The sequence below is a fragment of the Equus asinus genome, chromosome 2 (assembly GCF_041296235.1).
Source record: "Equus asinus isolate D_3611 breed Donkey chromosome 2, EquAss-T2T_v2, whole genome shotgun sequence".
Classification (NCBI taxonomy): Eukaryota; Metazoa; Chordata; class Mammalia; order Perissodactyla; family Equidae; genus Equus; species Equus asinus.
In genome coordinates, this window is record NC_091791.1 from 100134234 (window position 1) to 100150899 (window position 16666).

Genomic DNA, 16666 nt, shown 5'->3' on the forward strand with positions numbered 1-16666 from the left:
TGGATAACCTGGGGACCCGATGCTTGAGACTAGCGTCTGAAGCAGAGGGCAGCCATGTGGGATGGAGCCCTTAAACCTATGGAGTCTGACACCAGATCCTAGAAGTGTCCTAATTGAATTGAATTGTAGGACACCTGGATGGTGTCAGAGAATTGAAGTGGTTGGTGTGAGAAAAAACCTCTCCGTGTTCCTTGAGGGGACTCAGGCCCCCTTTCAATGGACTTGGGGTCTGAAAACTGACTCAGGCCTGGGGATTGACAAGGGGCCGCCACTTTCCATAGCAATGGATGACATCAGCCTTTAACTCACCAACTCTTGATATATGTGCGCATATCCTCTTTTATTTGGGCGTTTGGTTCCATGGTAGTATCTATTCCCGTCAACCCCACAGGGCATCTCAAAGACAGCAGTGGCCCAGTCCTTCCTCGTTGCCTCTGGGCCTTCCCGGGCCTAGTCAGATGGTGCGGTCTCAGATCTTACCTAGTAAATCCCTTCTAAAATTCTCCTCTCTTTGAGCCTTGTAACCACTTCCTCAATACTGTGTGAAGAAAGTTCTGGCATCCCCACCTCATTGTCATGTGGAAGTTTTGTAGCCATCTGCACATACTATTAAGACTAGCTCCAGGTATCCTTGCTAGAGTATTGAATGCCACATCGCAGGTGAAGGCCCCACGTCAATAAATTCTCTCTAATCCAGCCTTAGATTCCACTCCCCCTGGTCGCTCATCTCAGATCCACTGCCACATGGCTCTCCTTAGCTCCCCAAGGCACGTGCTGGCCAGCTCCTGCGATTCCTGGGGTGTGTAAGCTGATCCTCTGGGAGTAGGAACTGTACCTTCCTGCTCAGGTTGTGGCGATCTGATCCGATCCGATTCTGACTGTTGGCCTGGAGGCAATGAGTGGTGATGGACGCAGATCTTACGAAAAGCAAATGACATCTTGCAAGGCATCTGCTTCCAGGGAGGTCTTTGCACCATCTCCACATTAGGGCAGGGGCTGGCCGCTTCTGCTGGCCTGGAGAGTTCCAGGGTATCAGAGGGTTCAAGGTTTTCTGGCTCGTCTACCCAATGTTCCCATCCCAGGGTCCCACTCTTTTTCTGGTAGAGCCTGAATCTGACAGGTGATCTGTCACAGCTGCACGTTCAGCCTCCTTTGGCAGCTGTCACCCTTACGGTCAGCTGCTGAGCCTGACTTTTAGCAGTTTCCCTGAAGCTGCAGGAGATGAGGGCCTCCTTAAAACCCACCATAAAGCTCCCCATGGCTTTTACACGTCCTTAAGTTGGCTGTTAGCTACCCTGAGCCTATCGCTTTCTTTTTCGCAAGGTTTTTTATGCTGTTAATAAAAGCCGGCTTACTCTACATTTCTTATAATTATTATTGCCCCGTCCAGTCAAACGGTACAGGCATTCCATTTCCCAGCTCAATTTCACCTTCAACCCGCACCTCACCCCAATTAACCACAGATGAAAACCTTAGTAATAGTGATGCCACTTCATGCCGAGGCTTATCACCACCCACTTACCACCAGCAATAGTGTCCCTATTGCCTTCAGAATAGTCGGTACTCCAATTTCACAATCCTGCCCTAAGAGTCTTCTTTTAAAGACCACCCTTGGCACCAAGTGTCTCTGGGGACACGTGGTACAGGGTGGCCATGAGGTGAGGTGTGGGGGGTTGTCTCTGCATGAAGTCAGTCGGGGCCCAAGCAGAGCTGGTGACTGCTGAGAGGCTAGGACAGGATAGGTAAAAGGCCCTGGAGGCTTATGGGGACGAGGGCTCTGCTGTGGCATTAAGAGATGTCTGATACAAAGGCACACCATGGATTTCCTTTCCAAACAAGGCTTACCCCATTTGCATTTATTGATGGCGCATGATGGATAGGTTTAGTCCTCATTCTGGCATCTTATTTCATGTCATGCTTTCTCTCTTGAGTGCATCCTTTGTTTTGCGTCCTTGCTCTGTGGTGTGTATGTGTGTTTTCTTCAGGCTGTTTCACTGCATTGGTGGCAATGTGGCATTTTATTTTTTCTGCAACCATCAGACTTTGTCAAGACAAGACGTGTCAGATATGCTACGATGTGATCTGATGCATGAAACCTAGGACTCCACTCACACATGCATCCTCGTTTGTCTTCCTGTTACATATTTGTGCTCTATGAGAATCCTGATAAGTTTCATTTTGCCCACCGTCCATCAAAAAAGAAAAAACAGTTGGTGTTTGTAATTACATGCACAGCCTTAGCAAGAACATTCCTGAAAGAACTTCCATGTTGACTAGGGTTAATGACAACCAAATCCTCTGCTTACGATTTTACCTGTTTGACGCCTGGAAGAATTTTCTACACACCAGCTTCTGGCTCCTTAGCTTTCATGCCTTGTTCCTTCTCCACCCCCCACACAGTCTCAGTGGCAGCCTCTTCAGGGCACGTTTCCACTGCGATATGACGCGTTGCCCTGTTCCATCATGTCACATACTGTGCCCTACACCAGATGTCAGCACAGAGGGTGGCGGGGCGCTCCTACACCAGGACAGCTGGCAAAAACCGAATTACAGGTGGGAGAGACTACAGACACATAAATCTATTCCAAAACCCAAATGAAATGTATCCCACGTCAAGTTCCCCTCACTCAGATCCACTCCAACATCATCTGACAATGCGGCAAAGGAGCATTTGGGCAAAAAGAGAGAGTAGTCTTAACTGACTGCACCAAAGCTGCCTTATCTACAAAAATTTTACAGAAGCATATGCCCCTATGAGCACATTGGGTCCTTCCAAGCCTGTCCTTAAAAGGGGCCCATGGAACTGAGGGGCCCAGAGCTTAAGCAGTCTCCACGTTGTACCTCGTGGTTTATAATTTGATATAGAGATGTTAATAAACTCCAAATAGGTGTAAGAAAGTCCAAGAAAGTTCTAGTTTTTTCCCATGACGATTGATACTTTTTAGGAAATAAATATCAAAACCTTTAAAAAAAAAAGTCTTCTTGTTCTTTTAGGTTCTTCCTCCTTGCTGGTGCCTGGTCTGCCAATTGTGCTGAAAGGGTGAAGTCACAGAGACGAATAAGCAGGAGATTAGTCTCCTAAGAAAGGAGCTACAGCAGTGCTGTCGGACAGAACTTTCTGTGATGATGGAAACGTTCTGTGTTCGCTCTGTCCAAAATGGTAGCCACTAGCCATATGTTGCCAGCTACTGAGCACTGGAAATGTGGCTAGTGAGACTGAAGAATTGAATTTTAAATTTTATTTAGGTTTAATTAATTAAAATTTAAACAGCCATGTGTGGCTAGTGGCTGCCATATAAGGCGGGGAAGATCTGGAGCCCATTGATGGGGAGATGACACAGAAAGGGGAAGGAGGAGAGGGGCCGGCCAGCCATGTGGCTGGGACCAGCCCGGAGAGTTTGTTTGTTTTCTAAACCATTTTAAGGAGGCGTGATTGACTTACAAAAAGCTGTCTATATTTAATGTATACAACTCTATGATTTTGGAGATAAGTACACACCTGTGAAAACATCACCACAATCTACGCCATAAACATATGCATCACCTCCAAAAGTTTCCTCGTGCCCACTTTATTTATTATTATTTTTTGTGTGTGATAAGAACACTTAACATAAGATCTACCCTCTTAGTAAACTTTTAAGTGTATACTACACTATTGTCAACTATAGGCACTGTGCTGGGCAGTAGATCTCTAGGTCTCATTCATCTTATACACCTGAAACTTGGTACCCTTTGACTAGAAACTCCCCGTTCCCCTCCTCCCAGCCCCTGATAACCGCCATTCTATGCTGCTTCTATGAGCCTGATTCCTCACATAAACGAGATCATGCCACATTTGTCTCTCTGGATCTGGTTTCTTTCACTTCTGGGTTCATCCACACTGTTGCAAATGCAGTTTCCTTCTTTTTAAGGCTGAATAGTAACTATTCTCTTGTATGTGTATACCTACCACATTTTCTTTGCCCATTCATCCACTGACGGACGTGTAGGTTGCTTCCATGTCTTGGCTATTGTGAATAATGCTGCAGTGAACATGGGAGCGCACATATCCCTTTGGGATCCTGATATCAATTCCTTTGCATAGATACCCAGAAGTGGGATTGCTGGATCATATGGGAGCTCTGTTTTTAATTTCTTGAGCAACCTCCATAGTATTTCCCATAGCAGCTGCACCAATTTACGTACCCTTGTACAGCAACCGTGCACAAGGCTTCCCTTTTCTCCACATCCTAGCTAACTCTTATCTTTTGTCTTTTTGATAATGGCCATTCTAACAGGTGTGAGGTGACATCTCACTGTGGTTTAGATTTGCGTTTCCCTGATGATTAGTGATGCTGAGCTGCTTTTTACATACCTGTTGGCCATTTATGTGTCTTCTTTGGAGAAATGTCTCTGTTTCTTTGCCCATTTTTCAATCAGGTTATTTGTTTTCTTGCTATTGAATTATAAGAGTTCCTTATAGCAGCCCGGGGAGTTCTGAAGAGAGAGCCAAAGGACAGTGCTGCCCAGAGGGACTTCCTGCCAGGGCTCCTCTATGTCCTTCCTTTTGACATTTATGGAGCAGCCAGGTAGGCCAGACTGAGGGTGGGGCTGACTAATCCATTAGGCACAATGCCTAGGACTCACAAAAATGTTTTAATTTCTTTTAAAATCGCAAGAAAAAAAGAATGTTTAGAGCAAAGAAAATGTTTTAAAATATAATGTTAATATATTCATCTTTACGCCAACTCAGTCATAAAATATAATTAAAAAAATTTTTTTAGTGGAGGAAGGAGCCCTTGAAAACAAAAGTGCCAAGTCCTAATGTGTGTGGGGGGAGAGGATGCTGCTTCCAGGCCGCCTCCCCCCACCCCCCCCAGCTCATCTTGCACTCCCAGGCATCTACCTGGCCATCTCTCCTTTAAATGCTCCCCCATAGGCCACACCTGGACTCCACGAATGGGCCCACCTGCCCCAGGTCTTGGCACAAAGGGGTCAAACAAGAGAACCAAGATTCTCCAACAATCCCTGGGTCAGAACAGACCCCTGCACCCAGGCTTGGAAAATGCACCCCTAGACTTTACATACTTGCACAAAGAGCAGTAAGGAACTGGGGAGGGCTCCAAGAGCTGTGCGGGAAGATGGAGAGGCGAGAGGCGATGTTCTAGAGTGAATTTATTAATCTTTAAAACCCCTCTGATACTGACCCCATTTTACGGAGGAGGAAGCACGGGCTCAGAGAGGTTGAGGAACTTGTCCAGGCTCACACAGCTGGGATTCAAACCTCGGTATGTCGTTGATCTGACACCCAAGCCCAGGGTCCGTCGTCACAGATCCCTGGAACCCCTCCCTCAGCCGCTGTGGGACCTGGAGAGGGGCACAAAGAGCAGCGTCTGTGCTGACCACCCCGCCCTCCATGGCGGCCGTTCCCTTTTCTCCATTCCTGCTCCCTGGAATCCCATCTTTCCAGGGCTTCTTCAATAGGATCTCTGGGCCTCAATTTCCCCTTTGTGCCTGCGTTGGGGTGGGGGTCTCCCTCCAGTTACAAGGAAGAGGGAGAGAAAAGAGAAGGACGTGGCCTTTCCTCCCTCACAGGGCTAAGGCCCCACTCAGCCCCGGGTCTCCCCGGAAGCCCACCTCCCACCACGCAGGGTCCCGCGGGCCGGAATGGGGCTCGGCCCCTTTAAGTCCCGCCCGGCACGCCCGGAGCCGGGCCGCGTTCCCAGGTCCGCGTTCCAGGATCCGCGTTCCGGGATCCGCGGCGGTGGCCGGTCTCGGCGAGTCCTCCGCGCTTCCCGCCGCCGCCGCCGCCGCCGCCGCCGCCCCCGCGCGCGCCTCGCGGGTGCGGGAGGATGAGCCGCATCTACCGTGACGACGCGCTCCGCAACAAGCCGGTGCGGAGTGCGCGGCTGCCGGGCGCCTGGGCCCCAGCCGCCCACCAGCGGTAGGTCCCCGCCGCCCCCGCCGCCCTGACCCTTCGCCTCCCAATGGCGGAGGGCTCTCCGCGGCCGCCTCTCGGGCCCCAGTCCGCGCCCCCCGGCGCCGCGCTCCGCAGCGCACCCCTAAGACGCAGGTGGCGCCAGTCTCCCCTCCTGTCCCCAGACCCTTGGGAAAGAATCGGGGTCCCGACTCCGGAACGGGGCTCAGGAGGCGGGGCTTCCTTCCCCGACCTCGGGCGCTGCCCGGGCCGCGGGGCTGTACACCCAGCCTGTCCTGCCCACAGGCCTGTGCCCAGGCTGCGCCCCGCTCCGGGAGGGCCGGTGGGGCTGTGACCGGAATGGCGGGTGGAGTCGGCCTGGCTGGGCTGGGGGAGGGCGTGGTCTGCCTGCAGGAGTGTGTGGCATCGGGAGGGCCTGGCCTTGCCATCACGGGGGCACGGAGGTTAAGAGAAGAAAGGGACCGTTCCGTTTGCAATTGGAAACTCTAAAGAATGTAGGGGGTGAGGGGCTGGGTAGGGTTAGTAAGGTACAGCCAGTTTTCGCTTTTCGTCCGCATCCCTTCAGCTCACCCCTCCTCTCTCCCATTTCTGTGGTTCCAGAAAAGGAAGTGTACAGGTTCTGCGTTAGTGGAAACTAGCATGGGGAAGCAGGGTCCAGCTCTCCTCAGGGACCCTGCGACCCATCTTAGGCTAGTCACAAACTTCTGAGTCTTGATTTCTCCTTCTCTAAAGTGGATGTGTGCAAACCGGAATATGGAAGTGCTTTCAAATGGTTGAAAAGGAAAAATACCTTATAGCAGCTTAGACATCCTCCCAGAATTTGGTTAAATAAAAATGTAAAATCCTTTATATTTAGTAAGCACTTAATAGTTTCCAAAACACTTTCATAGCCATGATCTAATGTCATCACCATAGAAGCAGAGTGGGGCGGCTGGTCCTCTCCCGTTTTGCAGATAAGAAGACTGAGGCTCTGGTTACAGTAACCCCCTGCCGGAAGGGCCATAGCTTGGTCTTCAGCCTCGCCGGGTCCTTCCCACCCTCTGGGCAGTGCCCCAGCCTTTGGGACCCTCAGAGGAAGGGAGGGCCCCTGTGGGAAGCACAGAGAAAGGGGCTGCTGAGTCCTGGGCCCGCTCAGGGGCGAGTGAGTCGGGGACTCCCGTGGGAGTTGCTTCTTTCTCAGTGCAAACTCAGACTGGGCCATCAAACTGTGGTCCTTTCCTGAGGACTGGCAGACCAGCTGGTCCCTTCCTTCCCTCTCCTCCCCAGGGGAAACGGCGTCCTGCTGGAGGGAGACCTGGTGGATGTATCTCGGCACAGCATCTCGGATGCTCATGGCAGGAAGGTGAGGATGTTTCCTCGGGGTGCCCGCAGGACCCTCGGTTCACGGTCCACACCCACCGAGGCAGCTCCCTGTGCTTGGCCCTGCCAGTGCCAAGACTTAGGGTCCAGCTCTTTCCTTGAAGGGCTCACAGGGCAGGGGGGAGGTGGGCCGGGAGATTAGCGGCCAAAAGGGTCACTGAGTGGAAGGGGATCGGTTAGGGGTGTGCTGGGCGGCGGGCGGAAGCGGGGGCCTGGGTTCTCCCCGGGAAGACAGACCAGGCCTTAAACCCAAGTGTGTGTCTGGGGCTGGGGTTGGGAGGGTTGAAGCAGGAAGGGTGAGTGGATGAGGTGAGTGGTCCAGGACTGAGTCTGGGGTGCTGAGTGGGCTGGAAGGCCCTCTGAAGAGGTCCTGTTGCCTTCGCATGGAGCTGAGTTAGAGGGCTGGGAGCTTTGCGGGGCTAGGCAGGATGTGTGGCTCTATCCCAGGAGAGCCAAGGGCCCGGACTCCTGTCCTCTGGTCTGGGGGTTGCACTGACCCAAGGCCTGATGGACAAGGTCAGAGTAGGTTAAGGCCTGTGTGGGTGCGGGGTCAGCAGTGACCTTCCCCGCTCTGGACCCCTGCTCTGTTCCTGGGAAGTCGTGTGCGCGCTTGAGTTTTTGGAATTGAATGACTTTAAAGGTACAGGTGGAGTTTGCTGTTGGAAGGAGCCTTGAAATGACGCCATTTGCAAAGTGGTGAATCTCTTGTCATGGGCTTGCTCACCTTTGGACGCCACTGTGTTGTGGCTGGGCCTTTTGGAAGGTTGGGTTTTTATAAATCAGGTCACCCATGTGGACCTGGGCCTCTGCGTGTGTGCAGGTGGGCGTGCCTTGGGGAGGGAGGAGGGTTGCTGAATTCTTGGGCTTGTTTCCAGCCTGAATGTGAGTCTATGTTGCTGACACTGCCCGGGGCTTCAGTTCCCGCGTCCCTGCCCTTCTGCCCTTGTCCCCTCAGCCTCCTGCCCCTTATCACCACCCCATTTCAGGTGTCCGCGGACACACCTGGCGTTCACCATCCTGTGCTAGCCAGCATCTCCTTCTTGAGCACTGGTTCTGAGTCTCCACCCCCCTTTCAGATAGCCCCACCCTGATGTGCTGACCGCTGACTTATCTCCCTGGTCTCTGCAACTGAGCTCATTAGAATGCCCTCTGGAGGCAGGCTGGAGCCTCTCCCTCGCACCCCTAGAGAACACCTCTGCTCCCAGCTCAGCACTGATTTCATGCTGCATCTTCTGCACGGTAGCACAGAAGTTAGCAGGGTGGTCCCTCCAGTCTGGAGCCCCCAGCCAGCCAGCCCCAGGCGCCCAGCAGCAGCGCCACACTGATGTGAGGCTAACTTGCCTGGGCTACCTTGACAGGCAGGGCGTTCTCCCAGCCCCTCTCCAGGCTCACCCCCCTGAGCTCCCCCTTCCTAATGACCCGCAGACCTCCAGGTCTCTTCCTGCCCCGCCCCAAGGTAAGCAACCTCCGGTCCGGCAGGCTCCTCCCTTGACTGCCCCACCCTCCCTTCGTCTTTCCAGGTCTACTCCCTCCCATGGGCACTCAGGGACTCAGCCTGTCCTGAGTAAACCTTACACCTGCCCCTCCTACTGTCTGGCTGCCTCCAGCGCTCAGTCCTGTCCTGCTGCCAGCTTGTTTCCTGAAAGACATCTCTGAGGGTCTTGCTCCTGCTCCGAAACCATTCAGGATTCCTTCTTGTCTAACTGATCAAATCCTAACTCCAAGTGCTGACTCGAGGCCCGGCTCAGACTTATCCCACTGGCACTCCCAGCCTCCAAGGGCCCCGCTTTGCTCAGACATGCACACGGGACCTTGACTTTTATTTTACATGCCTGTCCCAGGCTTTTGATACCCTTCCTACACCCTTGCTCCCGCGGTGGCAGGTCTCCCCACCCTTCCAGACTGTGCCTCCCTGTTTTTCCCAGGAGTGGTTTCCTCTTCTTCAGTCTCTGGGAGTGTTTCGTCTGCCTGCTTTGATTAGCGTAGCTGGCAAGCAGCATTTGCAGCACGCTTCATGCTTTCTACTGTGTCTGCTCCTTCGTCATCTCCTCGAACCCTTACAGCACTCCTGAAAGCAGGCATCACGTTGTCCCCGTGCCACAGGGGAAGCTGAGGCTGGGAGTGATTTCCCCCTGGCCCACATCTGCTGGAAGAGGCACAGTGGCTGCCTCCTTCCCCGCTCCCTGCCAGTCCGCTTTCCATGGCACCTTGGCTGCTTCCACTCCTGCTTCATGGTGTTTGGGGTCTTTGGTGCTAGGACTCTCGGGTTCTGTATATACTTTCTGTCTCTGGCTGTGTGTGGGGACTGTGGAGGCCTTGGGGGCAGGCCCTGGGCCCGCCCTCTCATGGACGTCTAGCATGGTTCATTATGTGTGGCAGGTGTTCTGCTGAACACATGAATGAATGAATGAATGAATGGATATTGAAGTGGGGCATCTGCCCAGCTTGCATATCTTTCGGGGTAGAGAGTGAGTCGGGGAGGGCTGCAGCCGGAGCCTTGTGGGGAGTGTGTGTGTTGCAGGGTGGGGGGAGTGAAGTAGCCCCCTCACCCTCTTTCTGCCTGGCCCCAGGAGCGCTACTACGTGCTGTATATCCGGCCCAGTTGCATCCATCGCCGGAAGTTCGACCCCAAGGGAAATGAGATCGAGCCCAACTTCAGCGCCACCAGGAAGGTGAACACAGGCTTCCTCATGTCATCCTACAGTAGGTATCCTCCGCCCCTCGTCCCTCAGGGCCCTCTTACACTAGTTTTTGTCATGTGAGTAAGATGAGGCCTGATGTTAGTGAGATGCCTTGTGTGACTTCGGGTACTTGGCCTTCCTTTGTCTCTAGGGGCCTCTTGGCCCCCAGAAAGTGTCTTCTTCGCGTGGTTGGCCTTGAAGCCCATGTCTGGTCTGAGGGCCCCCTGGCTGGACTCTGTCCTGCACCCCATTCACTCAGGGTATCCCCAGTGCCCCAGTGCAGTCCCAAGGACCTAGCTGGCCTTCCCAGCTCCTGCCGTCTCCTGCAGTCTAGGCAGTTGTCCGTGAACCTGGCTCTGGGCTCCAGCTGCCTTTGCGCAGAGCCTCGACCAGGCCTCCGGTGGCCTCCATTTTTCTGCCGAAATTCTTGTTTGGTTCTTGGGCCCTTCGCGATCCCGTTCCTCTTCCCAGCTTTCCCAAAGGACCTCTTTGCTGTCTGCCCCGAGTGAGAAGGGTTTGAGGGTGAGTGGCAATCCACGCATCCCTCTGTTGTTTTATTCATTCCTGCTTTCAGTTGCTCATTAATTCTCGGAATGTTTAATGAGCATCTGCCGTGTGCCAGGCCATGAGCCACGCGCAGAGGGTCCAGGGACGCACAGGACTCAGACATGTGCTCGAGATGTTCTCAGTGTGGTGGAGGAGATGGGCAGCCTGTGACGGGAGCCTACGGAGGGGCTCTGAGCCCAGGCAGGCTTGGTCGGGGGTGCCCTGGAGGAGGGAACACCAGTACAGAGTCCTGAGAGATAAGCAGGAATCAGCCAGGGTGCCTGGGCCAGGGGGTGTTTCAGAGAGGGGAGGGCGTGCCAAAGACCTTTGGGACCTGAGGGCTCCTGACGCAGGAGCAGAGAAGCCAGGTGGGGAGGGCGGCCTGAGAGGCAGGCGGGGAGAAGGGCCCAGAAGGGGCACTCAGTCGAGGGTACAGGGACCCCTGTAGTGAGTGGCTTTAAGTTGGTGAGTGATGAGATTAGATTTGTTCTTAAAAACCCCTGGGGAGGTGAATAGACTGGAGACCAGGAGGCCTGGTCAGAGACTGTGAGGCAACCTCAGAGGGAGATAAGAGGGCCAGGATTAGGGACCTGTCAGTGAGGATGGAGAGAGCGGAGAGACCCAAGATAGAGGAGGGACAGTGGCCTCAGTGTTTGGATGTGCAGAGAATGAGGGAGGAGTCAGGGAGGACCCCAGGGTTTGGGCTTGGGTGCCAGGTTTGGGGGAGTGGAGGTGCGAGAGGAGCAGGTTTGGGGAGAAGAGTTCTGTTTGGGACACGTGGCCTTAGACACGTGGTGGCACTTCCCAAGACAAGTAGGTGTCCACTGGGGCCTTGGAGGTACAGTTCTAGAACCCAGGAAGAGGGCTGGGCTGGCAGTGTATGGAGGAGTGGTCACACATTGTAGTATCGAAGCTGTGGAAGTGGTTGAAGGCACCCGGGAGGTTGTTTTGGAGAAGAGCGACAACAGGAGGTGGCCGGGGAAGGAGTCCGTAAGGAGCAGGAACCCCGGGAGAGGTCTGAGGGAGATGGGGAAGGCCAGGGGGACAGGAGTGAGGAGGTAGCGATGGCGTCAGGTGCTGCCCACAGCCCAGGGCGGCTCTGGCTGCAGAGCATCCAGTGGGCATCACAATGAGGAGCCCCCCAGTGACTCTGATGGGAGGTGGGCAGAGCCTGGAGCCGTGGGTGTCAAAGCCAGGATGCAAAAAGGCATTAGGGAAAGATCCGGGAGAGGAGAAAGAGGGACGGGTCCCCAAGGAGGTGCGATCTGGAGCCCAGATGGAGGAACTGGCTTGAGGCAGGAGGGGACACACCTTGCCCTTTGAGACAGAGGGAAGGAGGAGAGGTTCCATGTGGTTTTAGGTAAATTGACGGGGAGGTGGTGGCAGGGAGGTGAGTGGCCTCACTTCTGGCTTCTGGTATCTTGTGAAGTAGGAGGTGAGGTGGACGCAGGGCAGGGCAGGGTTCGAGGAGGATGGAGCACTTTGAAAGCCCTCTGTGTGAGTGAGGTGTCCTGGGATCCCAGAAGGCTTCTTGACGGAGCTTGGCAGCGGTTTTACACCATGAGCGGGATGTGGTCTTGGTGGCTTGGCGGGCAGTTCTCCCCCAGAGAGCAGCCGCTGGGGTGCTGGCGTGGAGAAGGCAGCCTTCCGACAGCTCTGGGTTGTTGTGTGGGGCCTGGGAGGCCTTGATTCTCAGCCTGGGACCGCCCCGCCCCCTACCAGGACTTGCAGGTTTGGGACGTTCAGTGCAGGAAGGCGAGGCTGTTGGAACCCTCCCTGAGCCTCAGGGCTCTGGCTGGGCCAGGACGAGCAGGCCAGAGAGAGCATGGGGACCACCAGAGTTTGCTGCTGGGTCCAGCAGACCCTGTGCCAGCCAGGTAGACCCCGAGAGCCTGGAAGAACCCGGCCTGGTCACTGGGGTCTCACTGGGAAGGCAGAAGGGTGTGGAGAGTTTGAATGCTGCCTCCTCCACCGACTAGCTGTGTTACCTCGGGCAAACTACTTAACCTCTCTAAGCCTTAGTTTTCTCATCTGTAAAACAGGAATAAAAAAACATTAACGCTCACTGAGGGTCAACCATGTGCCAGCACTGTGCTGAATGCTTCATGTGCATTATTCATTGACAGCTCATGTCAGTCCTGTCAGGTGGGTGCCATTTTATCCCTATTTGTCAGGCACAGAGGGGTTAAGTAACCTGCCTAAGGTCGCACAGCTTCTAAGCAGATTTGCCCCAGGCAGCCTGGCTCCAGAGCCCATGCCATTGGTCCTCTACCATGAGCTCCTTGATGAGCGCTGGCAGGACGAGTCCTCAGGCCTGCCCTCAGGTGCTTGTGAGCGTGTACAACCCTCAGCCTGGCTCCTAGGAGGCCCTCCCAGAGTGCTTATTACAGCAGTAACAGCCCCTGTGCTGTGTGCCTGCAGAGGAGGAAGCCAAGGGGGACACCGACAGACTCACTCCCGAGGCGCTGAAGGGGCTGGTGAATAAGCCGGAGCTGCTGGCGCTGACAGAGAGCCTCACCCCCGAGCAGACAGTGGCCTTCTGGATGCTTGAGTCAGAGATGGAGGCGATGGAGCTGGAGCTGGGGGCCGGGGTACGGCTGAAAACTCGAGGCGATGGCCCCTTCCTGGGTGAGCAGAGCGGCCCTCACTGTGGCCTGATGTTCCCATATGGCCTGTGGGGGTCCCGGCCTCCTGCCCGAGGCTCCCCCAGCCCTCCTGCTTAGAGCTCATGGGAGCGGGCCACATCTGGCCTCTGTGGCGACATGGCCCCTTGATTTATTCCTAAGCCCCTGGACAAGTGCCCTGGGGCCAGTAGCCGAGACTCTCTGGATCCTGGGGTACCACCCAATCCCGTGGTTCCTGTGGGTGACCTTTCCTGTCTAGTGCTTTGAGGGTCCCCCCCAGGGCCTCCCGGAGCACACCCAGGCCCGAAGAGAACACTGGCTTATCCCAGACCTCGGGGAAGCTGGCAGAATGGACCGGGCCCCACTGTGTTTTTGCCACAGGGACGGGGGCCATTCACCTTGTTCCTTTCTTTCAGATTCATTAGCCAAACTTGAGGCCGGAACAGTGACCAAGTGTAATTTCGCGGGTGATGGAAAGACGGGGGCGTCCTGGACAGACAACATCATGGCCAGAAAGTCTTCCGAGGGGGCTGCAGTGGAGAGCCGAGAGCAGGGGGACGGGGCGGAGGACAAGGAGTGGGTAGGTCAAGGAAGACAACTGTGGCCTTGGCATTGGCGTGGTTTCTCTCTCAGCAGGAGTTTTGTCCGTGCTGGTTGGGTGTTGGACAAAGAGACAGAAGCATAAATTTTAGCCCCCAGCCTTGGTGGAATTCCAGGGAATGCCCGAGAGTGTGTTAGCATCAGGGAAATTCCTTTAAGGTGTAAAGGGTGACAAGCTGGGACCTTTCTTTTTGGTGGGTGTGAATTGTGCCAATTACAAGAAAACCCCAAAGATTTATAAAAGTGAGGGGTGGAAGGAATGGAGGGCGGAGGGGAGCCAGTGAGACTTAATGTCACAGGTCTCCAAACATTTCCACTTCAAGTGAATACGTCAGCTGTGTCGAGGTGGTAGGGCAGCTGAATGAGCAGTTTTTCCTCCTTTGTTCTGGGCTTTCTGCCCAAAGTGGCTGGAAAATGGCTACCTTGGTCCTTAATAGTTTTTTTTTGCCAAGGCTCAGCTTGCTAGTGGATCCTCAGCCTACTCACAGTTGATTTCTTTTTCCGAAGTGTATTTCACCTGAAGATTTGAATGGATGTCAAAAGGCCCCGAATTGAACATTTAAAATAAAGTCACAGAAAAATGGGCTATTTATGTAGGTGATGAAGATGACATTTGCCAGAGAAAGTGGGGGCAGGTAGGGTAGAGGGTCTGGATCCCCTTTTGTCTTAATAACGTGGGTCTTGGATGGAAAAACCATCCTTGGAGCTGCCAGGCTGCTCCCTGGGCCTGCTCTGATGAGGTGAGGCCAAGGCAGGTGGCCGAGGGCCCCGCTGGTCCTTCTTGATCATATCCCTGTTTGTCTGATGACTTGCAGAAGGCTTGCATGAAAAGTGCTGTGTTCATCTCTCTTTACTTTCCCCCTAGGACGACTGAGGTTAGGGAGATGGAGTGCCTCCGGGGCCCGCCAGCACTATTGAGGATTTCTTCCATCAACTTCCCCTCTGGAGCTGGAGGGGGCAGTCCGCCAAGCCTCAGCTGGTTCTTCCCTACAGCCGCGTGGAATACCCTTTGAACAAGCTCTGCTAAAATCGAATCCAAGCCCATGATGTTGGCAGTGGGCCCCATGCCGTGGCTCGTGGAGGGTCCCTCCCTGGATGTGAGTCTAGCCTGCCTAGACACTTTCATGATGGCTCTTGCCCTGAGTGGCAGCCTTGTTTCTGGGGGCAGGTGGCAGGCAACTCCCCAAGGCAATCAGAGGAATTGGCCTTGGTCTTGGTGCAGAATCGGGGACTATCCCTCATCTGCATGCAGAGTGGCTCAGAGGAGAACTTACCCAGTCTCCTTCCTCTGCTCTTGGTGTATTTCCTGGTTTCCTTCCACCTCCGCCTGCTGCCCCGTGCTCCGCGTTGTGGCCTCTGCCCCCTTGCTCCAGCCTCCTTCCCCCAGGGCCGCTGGTTCTTTATTCCTCCTCTGCTTCTCTGCCACCTGGGGGCTCCTGTCTCCTGACCTCCTTGGCTGCTCTCCTGGGGATGCTGTTCTCAGGGAGCCTAGAGCCTTCCCAGGTGTGGCTGGGTCCCCGCCTCTCAGACTCACTCTTCCAGGCCACGTTTTTGATAACACCTTTTTCGTTGTTGTTTTGTACCTTGAGAACTTTTTATAAATGAGTAAATCTTCAGAAAAGAATTCCTCTACAGTGACTGAGTTGTCGTCAGGTGTAAACAGTCTTCCAGCGGGGCAACGTCCCTGTAAGGAGGAAGCCACTTCTTTCTGGTCGTGAGCACTGCCTTGCTGGGTATGGTGCCCACTCCGATCTGTGACGAGATCTGGAGTTGAAATCTGCCTGTCCCAAGAATGGCAGGCGCTTGGCAGCATGCGGATCCTGCTTGCCTCGGGGAGCAGATGGGGTGGTGGTAAACCACCAGTTACTGAGTCCTCTCGTGTATTAAACACAGCAGTGGATGCTTTCCTGACAGTAATTATAGCCACTGACTGTGGAGTCCTTCCTGCTGCTAGTTCTTGTGCTGAGCGCTTGCAATATCTTACTTAATCGTCACAGCGATCCCATGAGGTACATGTGATATTCTCCCCATGGTTTTCCTACGAGACTGATGCTCAGAGCCTCCAGGAGTAGCATCTAGAGGAGAGAGGAATTTAAGCCCAGGCTGTCAGATTTCCAAGTCCGTATCCTTAACTACTGGATTATTCTGCTTCCACGTGTATACTACAGGAGAAAAAGGGGCCTCAGAGAGGTGAGCAACTTACCCAGAGTCACACAGCTAAGTGGCAGAGCCAGGATTCAAATCCAGAGCTGTCAAAAGCAAAGCTTATGCTCCTTCCCCTGTGCCCGGCTTCCTTGGCCTGCACGAGGGCCAGAGGAGGGCCCGGCCCTGTGGAGCGGGGTTATATTCCCAGATGCTAGGGACGTTGCCTAAGCCCTTGACTGCTGATCTGCCCAGGCTGAAGCCAGCCCTGCTGGTATCAGCAGTTGAGCAGGTAATACTGCACTTCTTTCATTTGTTATCATGGCTCTGACTTTCATTTGCCTTCCTGCCTGTTTGAGTCTGGGCTCAACAATATGGCTGTGAGGCTTGGGGTTCACACATCAGTCAGGCCACCGGAAGTCATGGTTACTGGACTGCTCGCAGGTCTCTTCTGTTCCTGTCGCCCTTTTCTTAGTTCAGTTCCTTGTGATCTCTCCCTTTGTGACTCTTGTAGAAGCCGCCTCCCTGGGGTGCTGTGTCTGAAGGGGGCTGGCTTACTGGTGAGCTTGTTGGGACCTCAATCATGGGGGTGACCAGGGAGGTGGTTATGCAGGAGGAGGACTGGGGACACTGAGTAGGGGTAGAGGCTCCTAGTGAGGGCATCTCATTGCCCACAGCACCATGGCCAAAGAGTATGGCAAGCTCCTAGGGGTGGGCCACCATTCCAAACAAGGAGGCCCAGTGTGCCAGTGGGGGAAGCCCTGGGCAGCAAACTGGCTTGGTGTCTTGGGGAGGCT

General features: G+C 54.3%; 1 protein-coding gene across 1 annotated transcript; it reads left to right on the plus strand.

The window, feature by feature from the left end:
- The first annotated feature begins 5680 nt into the window (after positions 1-5680).
- On the plus strand, positions 5681-15351 carry ARPIN (actin related protein 2/3 complex inhibitor). Its single transcript, XM_044761318.2, has 6 exons — positions 5681-5923; positions 7184-7259; positions 9847-9979; positions 12925-13131; positions 13544-13707; positions 14593-15351. The coding sequence occupies exons 1-6, from the start codon at positions 5832-5834 to the stop codon at positions 14599-14601; spliced, it is 681 nt and encodes a 226-aa protein (XP_044617253.1). The 5' UTR covers positions 5681-5831; the 3' UTR covers positions 14602-15351.
- Positions 15352-16666: the final 1315 nt, after the last annotated feature.